General features: G+C 33.9%; 2 protein-coding genes across 2 annotated transcripts; both read right to left on the bottom strand.

The window, feature by feature from the left end:
• Positions 1 to 3,045: 3,045 nt before the first annotated feature.
• On the bottom strand, positions 3,046 to 4,164 carry LOC133323565 (sulfotransferase 1 family member D1). The gene is made up of 3 exons (XM_061532479.1): positions 3,830 to 4,164; positions 3,641 to 3,773; positions 3,046 to 3,585 (listed from the first exon to the last, which is right to left on the bottom strand). Exons 1-3 carry the CDS (start codon positions 4,162 to 4,164, stop codon positions 3,046 to 3,048), a joined length of 1,008 nt encoding a protein of 335 aa, XP_061388463.1.
• Positions 4,165 to 18,633: 14,469 nt separating this feature from the next.
• Positions 18,634 to 19,393, bottom strand: LOC133323568 (protein lethal(2)essential for life). Its single transcript, XM_061532483.1, has 2 exons — positions 18,968 to 19,393; positions 18,634 to 18,809 (listed from the first exon to the last, which is right to left on the bottom strand). Exons 1-2 carry the CDS (start codon positions 19,356 to 19,358, stop codon positions 18,634 to 18,636), a joined length of 567 nt encoding a protein of 188 aa, XP_061388467.1. The 5' UTR covers positions 19,359 to 19,393.
• Between the last annotated feature and the right edge of the window lie 238 nt (positions 19,394 to 19,631).

Genomic DNA, 19,631 nt, shown 5'->3' with positions numbered 1-19,631 from the left:
GGATAAAAACTTTAATTTTGACAATACATTTGCTCTTGAAAAATGTCAATCGTTGAAAAATAATTTATAATGTCTTTAAGCATGTTGCCATCGTAATCAGAAAGTCTACACAAAACCCTACCGGAGTAATTTTCCTCTCTATAAATGAAATCATTCGAGTAATGCTTATTGGACAACTAAAAACTACGATATATGTACTTCCGAAGCACATGACGCTCAAAATGTCATATTTTTTATCATTGTGGGCGAGATGTCAAACTAAACTGAAAAGGCATACAGGAGTACCGGTCTTAAGCTTAAACTCCTTGTACATTAGAACTTGTTTACCGGGTTAACCTACTTTATGAGGATTTATTTGACATATATGCAAAGGAAATGACAATTGAAACCCACTGAGTTAACGAAATCTGGTTAAATGTAAACGTTCTATTACTTTGAAAATAATTAATTTGTTTATAGCTATACTAAATGTGTGTCACGTTTTGTTCAAATCGGCTCAGACACATATACCGTGGCAACACGTTAAATACCACAGTTATTATGCATATTTTCATTGACATTTCTTTTCTTCATATATATTCACATTCTGTTGACAGTTATTTGTTTAATAACATGTTGTTGTTAATTTGTAATGTTCGAATTGTCGAACAACTAAGTATATTTTAAGAGATTGAATGGTATTCATTATTTCTCGCTATATTCGCGGACATTTTAAATAGCACACGTCCTAAGATATTTAAAAGCATTACATATTTTAATTAAAATAAACACTTTTATTAAAAAAAAAATAAGTTTTAACGTTGGTTTTTACTATCTAATTGATTATAACATTCCCACAAATTCGGCGTTTCTAACATGCTTATCCAATCTTTCGAAGATTTGTCCTACGAAATCGTCAGGACGACCTGACTTTCACCTGAAATTTATCCATCATGACAAATTTATTTTGAATGTGTGCATTCGTTATTACCATATTATTTATTACAAAATTTATTACATATTTTTGAGTGGCTTACTTGACAAAATTAACAAAAACTGTAGTCTAGTGTTATGTCTTATTATGTCATGTTTACATATAAACATATTCAAAGGTTGTTTTGTTTTTGAGATATTTTTACAGTTTTATTAAATAGGGAAATATCGCGATAAATGATTGGAATGTCAAGTTTTTTTCACAATATGGGGTTGCAAATATAATTATAATAATATTTCTTCCCAAATTTTAATTAAATCTGAATTTGAAAATATTTTAATTTGTTTTCCTTTTAAAGAACAGAACAGTAGGTCGATTCAGTAACTTATAACTATCCGACAATCGACAATTTTGTCTACACATAAAATCGCTTGCAGTATCGAAAATGTTATTCTGTAAAAATGTAGACAAATTGTCGATAAACTTTCAAAAAGCTTTTAATTTTGAACATTTTGAAAACAAAATACATACAAATTTTGAACAAAACAAGGCATGTTCAATATTAAAGAATATTTGTCTATAAGTTAACTTCGAATTTTTTGCTGTTGTTTATTAACAAAATTTTTAACAATTGTTGCTAAAAACTGTTATAGAATTAAAATATTGTTTATTTTGTCGTTATAATATTTTATCGATTTGAGAATTGCTTAATTTTGATAGTGAATCGACCCACAGGGCACAAATTGTAATAGGCAGGTACCATTAACCTCCCTCTTGTTATTGTACTATTAGCTCCAGTCTGATATTTTGAGTTATCATGAGGTGCCTAATCTACTACCCCGAAACATGGACCAATTTTAAAAAAGACTTCAAAACACCGAAAATGAAAATGATAGAATGTCGATTAACCACCTGTAGGTCGATTCAGTAACTTATAACGATCCGACAATCGACAATTTTGTCTACACAAAAAATCGTTTGCAGTAACGAACATGTTATTCTGTAAAAATGTAAACAACTTGTCGATAAGCTTTCAAAAAGCTTTTAATTTGAAACATTTTGAAAACAACATACATACAAATTTTGAACAAAACAAGGCATGTTCAATATTGAAGAATATTTGTCGATAAGTTAACTTCGGAATTTTTGGTGTTGTTTATTAACAACATTTTTAACAATTGTTGTTAAAAAGTGTTATAGAATTAAAATATTGTTTATTTTGTCGTTATAATATTTTATCGATTTGAGAATTGTATAATTTTGATAGTGAATCGACCCACTGATATGGCAAGTTTATCTATCTGCTCGAAAGGAATACTAACTGCTTCAAAACTATTGTTTGGCATCTGCAAAAAAGTTTAAATATACATACGTATACATGGTATAATGTGTGTGTGTTAACCGATTTTGTGGAAAACACCGTTAAGCCGCTTTTAGACTAGATATATGTTTACAATTTTATTAAATAAGGAAAATATCTCGAAAAAATATATATTAATATTTCTTCCCAAAACATTGAAAGATTTTACTCTCAAATGCTGTAATGTTAAATTGTAATTACATCCGAATTTGAAAATATTTTTTTGTCCTTTTCAAAACATTTAAAAATTGAGTGATTGTTTTAAAAAAAGAGGGGCACATAAAAGAAAAAATTGTAATCAGCAGGTACCTTTTATGTACCACGGTTATTGATCTACGTAGGTAATAACTTTAAAAATTTGTAAAAATTATATATATGGAAAATATTTATAATTTTTTTCTTTGATTATGTGTGAAAATTCTTCAAGAATGATTCCTCAAAATTTAATCCAAATATTTTCATTATTAAAAATTTAACAGAATTTTTTTTTCAAAAAAGTTACAAATGTACCCGGTTATTGACCGTAGGGTTAAACGAACCATGTATGAAATCAGTAGCTATAATGAATGGATAACAAATGGCCATGTAGACAGCATTTTCATAATCTTTACCAATATTGGAGACAGCTATGTTTACCGTTTTAATATGTGTGGATAAGATCAGATTTCATGTTTCCGCCCGATTTATTAATTTTATATTGTTAACTTATTTTCAATTAATTATTATAATCGCTAATTTTATATTTATATGTTAACTAATTTTGTAAATAATATTAATACTTAGAGTAACTAGTGAAATCTTCCAAACTCAAATTTAAATCATTCAAATACTCGCAAGTCCATTCATCGAGCTTTTTTATCACATTTGCGGGCAATTCGTCTTTATGGCTATTGACAATGCCACGTCTCACAAATCTAAATTCGTCCACTTCACGGCCGGCAGCGGCTTTCATGCTTTCGAACTCCTTTACATGATTGCAGGCAGGATTGTCTTTCATTTTGTCAAATGACAAATGATCGATCATCTGTTCGAGTTGCCTATCATTTACTGTTTTATTGAGGAAATGACAAACATCCTGGATCACTGCGCCCAAATTGAACTTCATACGTTCGTAACTTGTGAAAAACACTTGAGGTGAGTTGCGCATATACCAAAAGTCTAGAACATGTGGCCAAAAAGGATTGAAATTTACATGGCCATCCATATAGGACTGCACGAAATCCTCCTTAGTCCCTTTATAACCGACCATCCCACGCCAATGATGAAAATATGAAACAGCTGCATCTTTTGGATTTCGAAAAACGTAAATGATCTGAAACCGTATTTTTTATTATTGGCGTCTTCACATTTAACATTGCTTTTGTTACCTTTGGTTTCTTTGTCCATATTTCTTTTGGCAACAGCATAGCCGGAAGATGTGATTTAAGTAAACGTGGTGATTCCAGTCCATTGGCCGCCTCAATAGTATCGTGTGGAACATTTGGCACAACACCGTTGAACCTAAAAGTTATTGGGGTGTATTTTTCATATCATATATTTTTTTTAGATGTACTTACTCTAAAAATGGCGAGCGAATTGTCAAATCAATTTGTTTGGCACGCTCAAAGTCGAAATCGTTCAGTATAAGCCAGGTCATTTCCTGCGCCCATGTTGTGCCACATTTAGTACTGGTAACTATGTATATATCATCCTCTCGGACATCGAAATTGTACACCCTTTCTAAAACTGGTTTAAAAGTATCTGCCAAAGAGCAATAACGTTGACGCCAATCGCCCCATATTTTGACTGCTGGTTCTTGGGCTGGATAGAATGTCGAATAACCACCTGATATGGCAAGTTTATCTATCTGCTCGAAAGGAATACTAACTGCTTCAAAACTATTGTTTGGCATCTGCAAAAAAGTTTAAATATACATACGTATACATGGTATAATGTGTGTGTGTGTTAACCGATTTTGTGGAAAACACCGTTAAGCCGCTTTTAGACTAGATATATGTTTACAATTTTATTAAATAAGGAAAATATCTCGAAAAATATATATATTAATATTTCTTCCCAAAACATTGAAAGATTTTACTCTCAAATGCTGTAATGTTAAATTTTAATTACATTACATAGCAGAAACCAACTGACTATATTTTTTCCTCGAGGTGGCTTGTTCTATCAAATCAGAAATCGTTTTTTTAACTGCTGTCATTTTCTGTTATACCTATGGTCTGTTACAGTATTTTTTTTAACAGTAATGCTAGTAAAAGGAAACATTTCAAAATCGCTCTCAGAGTATATAATAATTTGAAAAGTTCGGGAACGCAAATCTTGTTAATATGCCAGAATTAGATAGCAATACTTCAAAATCAACATGGCAGCCAATCAGGTGTTGGCATTCCTGTTTACCATTTTTATTCGGACAAATTGTTCGAGTAAAAATATTGCAAAGAGATCGCCATTTTGTTTTGTGCGCTCTTAAATTTATCGTTGCAAAACTTGTAAAATTAGTAGATTTTTAAGGTTCTGGACCGGAGCTATAGTTTTTGAATTTTAACGGATTTGAATGTAAGTAATAGTAATCATACCTCAATAATTATAAACGTGTTATATGTGCATATCTTAAGAACGGATACCGCCTTCAAAATTTGCCTGAATACTTAAGTGTAAATACATGTCATCCATAGAAAAATGAGCTTGGTACCAAGGTATAATTATCATAAGGTAGGGCTACCAAGGTGGCTTGTTCTATCAAATCATAATACATATTTTGTGTGTATTGTTTTGAATACTATGTCAAAAAAATCAAAATAAATTGAAATAACGCGTCCATCTGGAAGTAATTACTTTTTTATGGATGAAACAAGTATTTCATGGTATTCCCTACTGGATTTTGGAAAGAAATCATAACCTTTCATTAATTTCTCGCATTTTTAGTTATATGTTGAAAAAATGTCAAATAAACACAACCACTTGTTGCGTAGCTGTTAAATGCTTGTTGCCGAAACATTTAACAGCTACGTAGTTGTCATTTTGTTATTCAACTCAAGCTGCCCTACCTTGTATTATTGTACCATGCTTTATGTATTATCTTACCATGGTACAATAACAATAGGTAGATTAATGGTACCTCCTGATTACAAAGTTTTCTTTTGTGTGGCCCTGTTCTGTCAAAACAATAACTCGATTTTTATATGTGTATTTAATGTCTTGCAAAGAACAAAAAAATTAAATATTTTCTAATTCAGATGTAATTAAAATTTAACATTACAGCATTCGAGAGTAAAATTTTGTTTTCGGAGTATAATATAATTATATTTACAATTCAATATTTAAAAAAAAAAAACATTACATTCCGTTAATTCTTCGCAACATTTTCCTTATTTAATAATACTGTAAAAATATCTCAAATAAACAAAACAACCTGTTGAATATATTTATATGTAAATATGACATATAAGACATTACACTAGACTACAGTTTTTGTTAATATCGTCAAGTAAGCCGAAATTTAAAGCGTTCAAAGTTCCCAAGAAAGAAAAGATACTGCTCATTTTTCGTCGATAAATCCGCATCGATGCGTCTGTATATGATGTCAATTGACTGAAACTTTGGGACGGCACCTTGGAATTCATACCTTGTCATAATAAGAAAAATCTGATTGTTATCCAAAAGTTACTGAAATAAGGAATATGACTTCTGGAAATAAGTTGTTTTTTAGGATGTGTCCCAACTCAATATAAAAATATCGGATGGACGCGTAAAAATTTGGCGAGAAAACAGTATGAGCTTGTTTCGTTCCAATCGAATTCCCACATTCAAGCATGGTTCCGCTCAGTCATGCCAGCAAAGAACTACACAAACATTTTCAAGCAAAAACTGAAGCAAAGTGCAGTCATAATGGGAATCTCCCGGAATTTTATCTTTCAGATGGCAGTAAGTTTGGGATCATACTTACTGCCCTAGATTCCATACTTTGGATCCTTTATAACTGTCGCAAATACCTCAAGACTCTTCCTCAAAGCCCAGATATTAATCCTATTAAGAATTTGAAGAAAATTTTGAAACAGTATAGCACCAGAAACGTGGAGGACATAAAATAGCCAAATTTTTTCTCGTCCATGACCCTGATGGACTTGAAAAAGTTTGAAGAAAAGCCAATTCTGAAATCGATCCCATTGATGTCATGTCCTTGATGTCATTATATCTGTGACCATTTTTGCATACAATGACTGACATCTCGTAAATTTAATTGTCTCTAAAGTTGTGCAATTTTTAATTCTGTAACAAGTGTACTTTTCTTTCAAAAACAAATAATGTCTGACAATCTGTTATCACTTTAAACCACTTTAAATTAGAACAATTGCCAGAGATATTATGAAATATGTATGTATACACAAACAAAGCACAGTTGACTTATATAGTCAACTGTACTTTGTGTTCGCAGATATACGAACATCGATCGCTTGTCTTTGGGAGAATTATTTAAAATCTTATAAGTGTCATTTATGTGGAATAGTTAGAGGTAAAAAAATCTTATGTTGTTGTATTTATTTGGAGCTTTAGTTATTTAGTTAGTATATAAAATGGGGATTTGGGTCCATGTTTTCGTCAAAACTTCTTTGGAAGTTACCATAAAACAAAAAATGTTTGAACCTTTGACATTTTTTACACTCTCAGCCTTATGGCTAATATCATGCGAATGGAATGTCTGATTTGAACCAAACTTTGCATTACCTAAGACTCGTCGACCCTCTCCTTCTGATCGTCGATCCCTCACAAAGGGTCAATATTTTATAAACTTGAAAACATTAAATCGGAAACCTCATTGATTAAAACATATGTCTTTTATACGACGAATGATAAATAAATAATAATTCCGAACACCTACGCAAACCATAGACTGAGTGTATATATTACACGTTGTATAAAAGGCATATGTTTTAATCAGCAACACTGACTGACACTTTTTTACTTGTTTTGTAAAGATATTGTTGTATAAGAACAATAATTACAACAGTAAATATATTCACAACGTTCGTACATGCAATCCCCAGTAAACAAGTTATTAGTTTCTAGAATTATATTTATATCTAGTATGCGCTACTTTGTTGTACAATCGACAAAAAATAATAATAAATAAAGGAAATCTTTGATGAAAACAAATTGCATCGCGGTGCGTTTAAACTATACGTTATAAAGGCGTGTTTAGACTATGCCTAGATCGAGGTACCAAATCCTAGAAGTTCAGACTGTTGGTTTGTCGGCTGTTGTTTATTAATGTATACATACACATTTCATTCACTTATCATTTTCATAATTATAGTAATATTCATTATATAAACAAAAATTCTTTAGCAATTGCAACAATTCAACTACTTTTACGTTTTTAGCGTACTTTGAAGCAAATGTTTAAGAGGAGTAATTATTTGTACGGTGCGAAAGCAGGGTGTATTTGAAATTGTTTCGATTTCGCATAGGATTTATACAAAGCGCCTTAACGAGTTTTTTGATATTTTTTATCATGTTTTACCCTACAAGAACACTTCTCATATTTCGATTTATTTTACAAGATGATCTAAATCACGGTACTAAAGAATGCACCTCGATTTTGCATGATTTTTGTTTTTTTATTTTCTTTTTTTTTATACTTTACAAAAAGTTTAAAATATTTTTGAAGCGTCAGGGAAAGAGATGGTCCGTCAGAAATAGTGACGTAAACGACATACATTTCCGACGTAAAATAACACGGGTCATCCCTGCTCAGAAATAATGCAATAAATAATCGAAAATATGGCTTAAATGCAAACTCATATTTATGTAAAAATGATTTATATTTTTTATGCACCAGCTCTGTTGTGGGAATGAAAGCATTTTATGTGTAAACGATTAGAGAGCTTTTCGTGATTTTGTTATTCGATTTATAATCGCAGGGCATTTCGAATAGTTTTGCAAGCTTCGGAATGTATTGGTGGGAATTTGGGCACTGCAACTGTGGTCTAACTCCAGTGTGTTTCCATAATATGTAACAACTTCTTCGATAAATATTTTAAAAATTGTTATGATATTATTAATAATTCTCTTAAAAGCGTTTTGTTAGATTTAAATTAATTACTTTAGTAATCCATCTATTTTGCAATATTCGTAAAAATACTTTGAAAGGTTACGCGGAACCGTGTTTAGATGGTGTTAAGGCAAGTATCGATTTACTTCACTTAATTAAAGTCGTATGCAACTAGTTTATTCTCACTTACGATTTCAGAATAATTGAATAACAAATGAAACACGGTAACTAATGTGACTCGAATGGATCTGTTCGAATCGAAAGTTGTCTACTGACTGTTACTTAAGTGAGAATTGTTGTCGTTTCGATTAAGAGTGAAATTAAAGAATGTTACTGGAAAACAAGCCAAACCAATATTTTATCTCTTTTTACTTATACAACCAAACATATGTATTTAGCTGTGCCTACATTAAAATGGGTAAAACGGCTTGAAATTCGAGCTTGATTTAATTTTGTGTTGAGGTTGAACAATATTGTCAAATTTTAAATAAGAATTTTCTTTTTCAAAATTTAGGAATACATTTACAATAATTAATGTTAATAATAGACTTCTAAATTTTCCTTCCTTATATTTGTAATTTGTACAAAATTTATTAAAATTGAAAATAATATGTTTTAAAGCCCCACAAATATAAACAGACGCAGGTCAAAACAACTCCAACAATTTATACAAAATTAATTTTGTAATATAAAACTAGTATCGGAGGGTTTCAGAGAAAAGTATAAATATTTCTCTCATCCTTCTTCATCTATAAAAGTGATTACAAATTTATTATTTTAATTATTAAATACAAGCATTCTCAGCGTATCATGCTCACATTGCTGTGAAATGTAAATTTATAACACGTTAATTTATTTTCTATGGGGACTTAACTCGAACAAATTACAATATTTTTATTATGTTCTATTAAAGTGGAGTCGACTGTACGAGTCGACAAAACCGGTTTGTGACAAATTTCAAAACTACAACCGACCCATGTTAATGTAATCAACACCGCCCGCCGCTGTATTATGTGTAGATGTGACTCGACAACATTGTTTATTGATTGTTTCCCTTTGTTATCATCAGATGAAGTTTTGTAGGTCGAAAAAAAACGAAAGTTTGCTTATCTTTCCAGATGATTGCTTTCTTTACACTCATCATATGTTGTGTAGGGAGATGCCAGCGACAGAGCTACGTGTACAAATTAAGAGTTTCTCAAATATTTCACTCAAGCATCTTTGTTAAACAAGCTGGTATATGTTAACAATTAGGGCTATGTGTTATTTTTCGAAATGATTCGGCAGTAGTAGCGAATGAACACTTGCCTATTAATAACTAAGATAACGTTTATTCATTTTACGATTTTTTATACCCTTAACCATACTGAGGTACAGGGTATTATGTCTTTGTGCATATGTTTGTAACAGGCAAATGGAATCGAGATAGACCCACGGCTCCTGTTGAGAATATGCCCGTCCGTCATGTATTCTTGTAAACAATATACCGGTCGCATTTATAATCCGAATTCGATAAAATTTTGCACAGGTCATTTAGGGTAAGAGCTCCTAATACCGGCATGTATCAATAGTCGGCATCTGTTGTATATAACATTAAATAATTAAAACAATTCTATAACCAAATATGAAAAATACCTTAAATAATCTTTCATCGAGCTAAGTACATTTATTCATAAGTTAAATAAGTGCTCTAAATACTTTTTATTTTATACAAAATCAATTTACTCGACTTTAATACAAATTAATTAAACAAATTTTTATTGCATCGGGAATAAACAAAATCTCGAAACATATGAACCTAAATACAATATAGTGAACAAAAATTCACTCGGAATTCGTGAAAAAAAATTAATTTTAATAAATTTAAATGAGCATATAAGTTTGACTTTCGGATTTAATTACATTTTCCCAATATATTTAAAAGACTTCCTCATTACGGTAGCCCAATATTAAGTTAACTTTTTATACCCTCCACTATAAGAGTGAGCTTTGAAATTTGCACATACATTACTACTCCTAGGATATTTGGTATTGAAATGTTCCATATTGGTTCTCTTTTAAAGGTAGCCCCCATAAAACGGTATTTTGTAATATGAGGAATTTTCACAATTTTTTCCGTACCAAAAATTATTAATGTTTCGGGGTACCGCCCATATAATAATAGCTCTCAATATTCGGTATTTTGAAGATCTTGGGCACGGCCTTCAACATCTCTACTTAAAACTATCAATATATAATATTCGAAATTTGGCTCAATTTTATATTTTGGATCATGATTGAGTACAAAATGTTCCTAACAAAATTTGCCCAAGCTTCCCAAACCCTCCACATTATTCGATCCTTTGGGGATTTGGGCATGTTTTTCAACCTTATCATCTGTAGTTCGTTGTTCGCTTCAATATTATCAATATTGGTCCACCTTTGTGGGGTAGCCCCTATATACCGGCACATATAATATTCGGTATTTTGAGGAGTTTGGTTACGCTTTGAAGCAAATTGGCTGTAATTGTTTTAGATCATCATTGAGTACAAAATATCATTACAAAAAATTATCAATATTGGCTCAAGTTTCCGGGTAGCACCCATATAATGGTGTCCCCCATACCATTACTCAAGTGGTGTCAAATCTTCCTAGAAAAACGTAATATATCACCATTCCCATTGTAATAGCTGTAATATGTCATTCCGGTATATTGGGGGTAAGACATATTTTTGCAAAAAAATCTCTATTTAGGTCCAAGTTTCGATATAGCTCCTACGTCTTTTAAGTATCGTAAAACTATCCATTCTAAATCGATTTGATAACAGAAACCCGGAAATAGGGTGTAAGATGTTTTATTACCGATTCAATATAGTAAATACCCAAATAAATACCCGGGTATTTACCCAATTTACCGTGTATTTACCCTTTGGGTATTTACCCACTGCCCATCTCTACTTATGGGAGACCCTGGTATTTTTCGCTTAGAACGAACAATATGCAATTTCGCTTAGAACGAACAAGTTGTCATCATCATCGTTGTCTTCACGGTCTATTTTTTGTTGTATCACTCATAGTGAAGATTCACGTGGGATATTGTTGTTGATAAGTCTTATGGGCAATGCAAGTACAGCAAACAGTGCAATGCTGTTTTTTTTCAATTTCAATCAGAACATGCAAAGACTTCGCATAGGGCTATGGTCTTCAAAAGCAGACCTATTGATATTTGATATTAAGTTTCTACCTAATTGAGCTCATTTAAGTTCTCAAAACAAAGGGAAAGCCCTTATTTTTATGGCGGGCATGATAACTCCTCACTGGAACATCGGAATCCGAAAATTCCAACGGTTTTAGAAAGAGTAGCTCTCGTATGAACTAGGATTACTTCGCAAAAATCACATATTTCGGAAAAATCACATATTTTTGACCCCAATCTAAGTTAAAAAATAAGGAAGATCTTGACCCATTCATCCTAGTTCATACGATACGATACACTTGATGCTAACACAATAAATCGGCTATATCTTCAAAAATTGTTGAGATTTTCACTTGAATTAAAAATTTTGACAAAATATTAAAAAAAGTTATATTAGGTCAAAAAACATACTAAGCAAATGCTACTTATCCTATTCTTTGTTATGTAATGGCAATTCTAATTTTGTGTATATATTTTTTATACCAGCGTGACTGACTAATATACTATAAACCTATAAATGTTCCGTATAACCAGTGTCTCAAACCAACTGGTTAATGTCACCACTTACGTTTTTACAGTTGATTCGTTTAGCACTGTTTTTTACAGGGTGACTACTATAAATCAAATACTTAATTGGTCGGAATTTTGACAGTGAGCACAACCCCAGATGCAGCGAATTTTCTTGAGCCTCTATTTTGGTTTTTAACATATTGTTACGAATATAACTTTAGATTTAAGTTAATTTAGATGAATTCCGTTAATTTAAGAATTTGAATTGTAACGTAAATTTCTACTACGCAGTTTATTTGAATAACTTCACAACAACAACCACTGTATAGATTTTTCTACATCCTTCCATTTCCTCTTTCATTTTCTATTTTGTTATTGTCGTACAATTCTTGTTAAACGTTATTCCTCTTTCTTTGTTATTCCCTCGCCTGTATATGTGTTGTTGTTATTGTAAGTTTGTTTACTCAAGTTTGTTGTTGTTATTGTTCACTCAGTAAGTTTGTTGTTGTTATTGTTACTCAATGTGTTTGTTGCATTGGTAGATTGTTCGTGATCTAGGTGTTACCAGATCGTCTAGAAACTTCTGTAGCGACAGGCAGGGCTCATATAAATAGAGGGAATGGAAAGGCAGTGAGTCAGTTGTGAATCAGATCGCGAATTGAAACCGTCGAGTAAAGTAAAGTGCAAAGTAAAGTTGTGTGAATAAAATCATTGTAATAATCGTAATCCGAAAGAACCTGCGTTTTATTTGGTACGAATTGTATCGGGAAATAAAACAACGTCTACACGGGATTTAGTAAAACCCAAGAACGTAACAATTGGTGTCGGAAGTGAAATTACGATAATACTACGATGAAGTTTAAGGATCTACGAGTGGAAGACTTGAAGAAGGAGCTGAATAAATTGGAACTGTCCTCTACTGGCAACAAGGCTGAACTACAAAAACGTCTGTTGGATGAGTTCGAGCGCCGTGGTATGAACATCGATACATATGAGTTTGACAGTAAGGATGAAGTGGATTTATCGGAAATGGGCGAATCCAACGGTGGGGAAGTCTCGTCAGTAGCTGCCAGGGGTGACGATTTCAGAGAAATGCTGGCTAAAATGTTGGAGGAAAATTCCAGAAAGTTAGTAGAAAACACGAGACGAATGTTCGAGGAGAATTCCAGAAATATGAACGAGAAACTCGAGAACATTACAGAAGTTATTGGAAGGAGAGTGGAAACCGTGGAGGTCCAAATTAAGGAGTTGGATAAGAAAGTGAAGTCAGTTGACGAGAAGATTCTGTCTGTGGACGAGAAATTTCTGGTCAACGACCACAGGGTTACGAATCTGGAGAAGAAAATGTCGGAACTGGAAATTAAGGGTGGTCCGGTGCGAGTTCCTGATACCACACTAAAAATCAAACCTCCTGTATTCGACGGCTCTACGACATTCAATGTTTTCAGTTACAGTTCGAGACAGTGGCTTCTAGAAATTCGTGGAACGACAGCGACAAAGCGGTTGCACTACTTCTGGCATTGAAGGGCAGTGCTGCTGATGTTATACAGAGTATTCCTGCCGCTTCTAGGAACAACTATGAAGATGTTATTGCTGCACTGGAACGTAAGTACGGTGGCGAACATAAACAAAACATCTACCTTATGGAACTAAGGGGAAAAGTACAGAGGGCAAACGAGACGTTACAAGACTTTGCAGCTGAGGTGGAACGTTTGGTGCTAATGTCGTATCCAGGAGAGAATCACCCATTGCTGGACCGTATGAAAATCGAAACCTTTGTGAATGGCATACGTGACCCTGAGATTAAATGTGCAACATATGCGTCACCAAAAGCGTCGTTTGCCGAAACTGTGTCGTTTGCCCTTGCCCAAGAGACGGCAAGAATTATTGTTAAGCCCCAGACCCACAAGATTAGCCAACTGGAGACCGAATGTTGCGAACACAAATCTCTCGTTAACTTGATCAAGGACGCCATGAGGCGGGTAATAGAAGAAACAAAGTTAGTAGGGATGACTAAGCCCAGGGTTAGATGCTACAACTGCGATAAAGCAGGTCATATTGCGCGCGAATGCAGAGCTAAGCGCAAACGATCCAGGTCATCGTCACCACCTCCAACGAAAGATGGTAGAAGAATGGCTCAACAGTCCACCAATGAGTCACCGTTAAACCGAATCGAGCACAGAGAAGGCGGAAAACACGGTAATGCTGATGCCCTGTCTCGTCGGCCATGCAAAGTAGAATACAGGCACTGCTCAAAGGCCGAGTGCAAAGAGAATATCGTTGATGTCCGACGATTGCAGTTTGAGTCGGGTGAAGATTGGTCGACGGAACAACGAAGAGATCCCATTCTGGGCAAAATAATTTCGGCCATAGAAACGGGCAAGCGACCTAGTCGGAAAGAAATTACCTCCGAAAGCGCTCTTTTAAAATCCTATTGGGCCCAGTGGGACAGTCTGCTTATAAAAAATGGATGCCTATATCGCAAATGGGAAAGTGAGGACGGTAAATCTCACCGGAATTTGATCGTCGTCCCAGACTCCAAAATAAGAGATGTCTTGTCGGAGTTTCACGATGGGCCAAGTGGAGGACATCTTGGCATAGCAAAGACCGCTGAAAAGGTGAAACAGAGATTCTACTGGGTCGGCTGTCAAAAATCCATTGCCGACTGGATCGCCAATTGTGAAAGGTGCATAAGGGCTAAAGGTCCAACACGGAAGAGTCGAGGCTACATGCAGCAGTATAATTCAGGAGCCCCTTTTGAAAGAATCGCAATGGATGTTGCTGGACCGTTCCCAACAAGCGACTCTGGGAACCGGTATGTCTTAGTGGTCATGGATTACTTCGGTAAATGGCCAGAGGTTTATGCTATCCCAAATCAAGAAGCCAGGACAATTGTGGATGTGTTCAGCAAAAATTGGATTTGTCGCTATGGTGTTCCATCTGAGGTTCATTCCGATCAAGGTAGGAATTTTGAATCAGCGATCTTCAAGGAAATGTGTGACTCCTACGGAATTAAGAAAACCAGAACGACGCCCCTACATCCACAATCAGATGGCATGGTGGAAAGATTCAATCGCACCCTTGAAGAACATCTACGGAAAGTGGTGGACAGTGGCCAACGAGACTGGGATGAGCATATTCCGAAGTTTTTATTGGCTTATAGATCGGCCATTCATGATTCCACATCCCGGACCCCAGCCAAAGTTCTGTTCGGAAATGAATTAAAGCTACCTGGCGATTTGATATTCGGCGCTACCCCAAACGACGATGTGAACCAAGATGAAGACAGCCAAAACTCTTTCAGTAAAGTCCACGATGCAGTCCGACATCGAATAAAAATGGTTAGCAACCGCATGAAGGCAAGGTACGATCGAGCGGCAAATACCGATGGGTTTCAAGAAGGGCAACTGGTACTATTGTTCAACCCACAACGAAAGAAAGGACTATGCCCCAAATTGCAAACGCACTGGGAAGGACCCTACAAGATTGTCACGAAAATAAATGACGTCGTTTATCGCATCCAGAGGAGCGACAGTCCCAGGTCGAAGATGAAAGTTGTACATTTGGAGCGGCTGACCCCCTACGGAACGGGAACTGTGCCTATTCGGGACGAACAGGCTTAAGCGGGGGGCAATGTTACGAATATAACTTTAGATTTAAGTTAATTTAGATGAATTCCGTTAATTTAAGAATTTGAATTGTAACGTAAATTTCTACTACGCAGTTTATTTGAATAACTTCACAACAACAACCACTGTATAGATTTTTCTACATCCTTCCATTTCCTCTTTCATTTTCTATTTTGTTATTGTCGTACAATTCTTGTTAAACGTTATTCCTCTTTCTTTGTTATTCCCTCGCCTGTATATGTGTTGTTGTTATTCCTCTTTCTTTGTTATTCCCTCGCCTGTATATGTGTTGTTGTTATTGTAAGTTTGTTTACTCAAGTTTGTTGTTGTTATTGTTCACTCAGTAAGTTTGTTGTTGTTATTGTTACTCAATGTGTTTGTTGCATTGGTAGATTGTTCGTGATCTAGGTGTTACCAGATCGTCTAGAAACTTCTGTAGCGACAGGCAGGGCTCATATAAATAGAGGGAATGGAAAGGCAGTGAGTCAGTTGTGAATCAGATCGCGAATTGAAACCGTCGAGTAAAGTAAAGTGCAAAGTAAAGTTGTGTGAATAAAATCATTGTAATAATCGTAATCCGAAAGAACCTGCGTTTTATTTGGTACGAATTGTATCGGGAAATAAAACAACGTCTACACGGGATTTAGTAAAACCCAAGAACGTAACAATATAATAGGGATCATTCAGTGATTTCCATTTAGGGTTTCGAATGATTGATCCCGTTTTCGGGTGAAAATTCCACACATTTTAATATTATGTTAGTGACTTCTAGCATTCCTTCTCTTGATAAAATTTTTGTAACTATTTATTCATCCCATCATCCACTTTTGGGAATAAAATTCATTTCCTTGTGAAAAAGTGTATCTCTCACAGAAATCACTCTCACTATTGGATTTACTTTTAGTTGTAGATTTATCCACATCCGAACAATAAAATATTTTTATTTCATTATCGTAGAGATCAATTGATTTTATTTTTTTGCATTTACCTTGTTGTAGTATTCCAACGGTTTTATTCATTTTGGCTTCGGGGCTGGCAACATACATTGATGGTACAATTTACTACTGTTCGGGCAATTTATTATTTAATATTTTTATTTTGTCTACAGATATGTTGATAATGGACTGCTCAAAACTGCCCTTGTCCGTACGACTTAAAGAACATTATGATGGTGCAAATTGGCCTGCAATTTGCCGATCCTCGGTTCTAGCCCTGGTTTCCCATGGGCCCAACCCACTATTTGTATTCTATGGCGCATATAGTTACTACTGAAGGACATGGACCCGATAAGTTCATAGAATATTTTAGAGGAGTTGTTGGCCTTTAAATTTATTGGTTATTTGGTTACTTAAAAATTCCCAATAACGAAATTGACTTAACATTCTGAGTTGGCATTAAAAAAAAAAAAAACAATAACATATAGCAAACAACTGAATACCAAATTAAGTTGTTGATTTATATTGTGTATTGCTGTGCTCCAATGATTTTTTATAGTTATATCATAATTTCAACTAGCGATTAAAATCACATTATTTTTATTTTAGTAACAACTGATTTTAAGAATCTACCAGGTTTTACTATTCATTCGATATCATAAAAGAAAAAAAAATTATCGTAGTAAAACATTGCACATTCTTGAAGATTCTGGAACAGACAAGATCTTTCTTTAAATATGTAGCAACACATAATAGTTGTGTCTGGTTACTTTTCCAGTAACATTTACTCAGTAAGTTCTAAGTGTAAGTAAGTTCAGAGAGTAAGCCGTTTTTACTCTCTTTTGCGATAATACTGAGAAAAGTAAACAGACAATATTTAGTAAGATTCAGCAAATAAACAGCTGATTCAAGAAAATATTTTTATTTGCGCCAAAATAAACAAACCAACAAAGGACGAAACCAATTATTTGTATTGCATTTAACATTGAAAAATTTGATTTGGTACTTTTCTACGGGAACATTTAAGCTTCCTACATCAACACATTGCCCTCGTTCTGGAACTTGCCTAAAAATACGAAGAAAGAGTTTCTAATTTAATGAAACTTTGCATTACTTACGATTTTTTCCATTTTCCGTAATTTTTATACAATTTAATTTAAAATTGAATTTTGGAAATTAAAAACCTGTTTTGAATAATTTTTGTGTTTGGTCATAAAACAGCTGATCCAAAAATGACAGAGTTTGCAAAATCTTACTGCATAAAATTCTTCCAGTAAACTCCAGTAAGTTTGTTGTTGTTGAACTGTCGAACTTGCTCTCTCACTTGGCTCTCTTTTCTGGATTTTTGGGTAAACGGACAACATTTGGTAACAATTGTTACCAAATATCTAGTAAACAGACACAACTAATGTTGCATTGAAACGGGAGAAACTGTAGAAACCAAAATAAAAGTATAAACGAAGTTTTAGTTACCGAAATAATGAAAGACAATTCTAAATTTTATATATTTACTTTCATGACGTTATATTAGAGACTTCGGTCACTGTGTGTTGGTTCAATATAACAGTTTCTCAGTTGCAAAAATAAAATGATTGTAAGCAAAAAAATATTACTAAAGTGGGCAAGCCTGCCCCCTTTAGTACATTCCTTCTCAGCATATGAGTCGTTTATTTTGAAAGTGATTTAAGTCCATATTAGGTGTTGATATTAATCTTGGATTTCTAGAAACGTTTACAAAACATATCACGTTATATATTCTAACATGTTCAAGGGCACAAAAAAAAATAATACCACTTAACAATATTTTTGAAACAATTCAAACGCAAACCTTTGTAAGAAAAAAACGGACTTAAACCACTTTCAAAATAAACGACTGATATATTTTGCTTTGGATTACTTTCTATTCAAATATGAATGAAATATAACTTACACAGATTACGGTTTTATTAAAAAAGAAATAAGTATAAAAACGTTACTAAGAAAATACCAAAACATTTTTGTGTATAAATGTATAAAAGAAGCAGTCTGTTAAAAAGATTTCACAGTAGTCGGTCTGTTAGTTTAAGCTGTTGTAGTCTCAATTTTCTTCTCCTTATCCTCTTTGGACGATGGTCCAGTTTGGGAAATTGGTACTACGCGTTCAGTAGCGGGGGGAGGTAACTTTTTCATGGGAGCGGTAACTGTTAAGAGACCATCGGACGACAACGATGATGTTACAGAGTCGGGATTGACGTCACCTAAAAATTATTGTTGGTCAATATTTTGTTATATTTGTGAAACGAAACGAATATATGTATGTAAATCATTCATAGCAAAATGGACTGATATTTATATCATCTCAATGGGCTACGAAATATTTAAGTATAGATGAATCATATGTACTTATTATACTTACTGGGCAACATATAACGTCGAGTAAATTGCCTGGATACAAAGCCGTGTTCGTCCTGTTTCTCTTCGTGTTTAGCTTCGACAATCACAAATTTATCGGTCACTTTAACACTAATCTCATTGGGTGAGAATTGTTGAACATCGAGAATAACTTCGAACTTCTCTTCATTGATGTTGAGGGTGGAACCCGAATCCAGCTTCTGCAAACCGGTAGTGCGTTGCCATGGCCGCAAGTAACCTGATCGTAGCACAGTTGGGCGACTATTCCATACAGATGACAACAAATCGTCACGCTTCAAGCCCATCCCAAAATGTTGGTCCAACAGGCGCGAAGTACGCGTTGGAAATTCAAGCTCATCCCACCAATCACGAAACATTAGGGGCACTACGGACATCTACAGCAGATAATGAAAGAAAAAGAAAATCACAACTGATAACAAACTGATATTTCCAGTAAATGTTATCAAAACTAAAAAGTTCTTGTTAATTGTATGCCGAGAATAATATCTATCCGCGCTGGTGATCTGTTCAATGTCTACCTTGTGTTTTCTCCGAAATAGATCTTCTCAACTCAGGTGTTTTCAGGTCAGCTTTTCTTCTGCTAATAATTTCGTTTCGAAAATTTCCAACAAATTTATATTAGAATGTTTTCGTCAATATGCATTCGG

This window comes from Musca vetustissima, unplaced genomic scaffold, assembly GCF_032173495.1.
Source record: "Musca vetustissima isolate MV318-11 ecotype Yass unplaced genomic scaffold, APGP_CSIRO_Mvet_v1 utg19604, whole genome shotgun sequence".
Classification (NCBI taxonomy): domain Eukaryota; kingdom Metazoa; phylum Arthropoda; class Insecta; order Diptera; family Muscidae; genus Musca; species Musca vetustissima.
The sequence above is the reverse complement of the archived record's forward strand: the minus strand, read 5'-3'. Positions and strand labels throughout refer to the sequence as shown.

Bases quoted from the DNA above. Each gene is read 5' to 3' on its own strand.
- LOC133323565 (XM_061532479.1), bottom strand. From the start codon at position 4,164: ATGCCAAACAATAGTTTTGAAGCAGTTAGTATTCCTTTCGAGCAGATA. The intron at 3,774-3,829 runs GTAAGTACATCT...AATAACTTTTAG, and splicing joins ATTCGCTCGCCATTTTTAGA to GTTCAACGGTGTTGTGCCAA. The intron at 3,586-3,640 runs GTAACAAAAGCA...ATACGGTTTCAG, and splicing joins TATGGACAAAGAAACCAAAG to ATCATTTACGTTTTTCGAAA.
- LOC133323568 (XM_061532483.1), bottom strand. From the start codon at position 19,358: ATGTCCGTAGTGCCCCTAATGTTTCGTGATTGGTGGGATGAGCTTGAA. The intron at 18,810-18,967 runs GTAAGTATAATA...AATAATTTTTAG, and splicing joins TCGACGTTATATGTTGCCCA to GTGACGTCAATCCCGACTCT.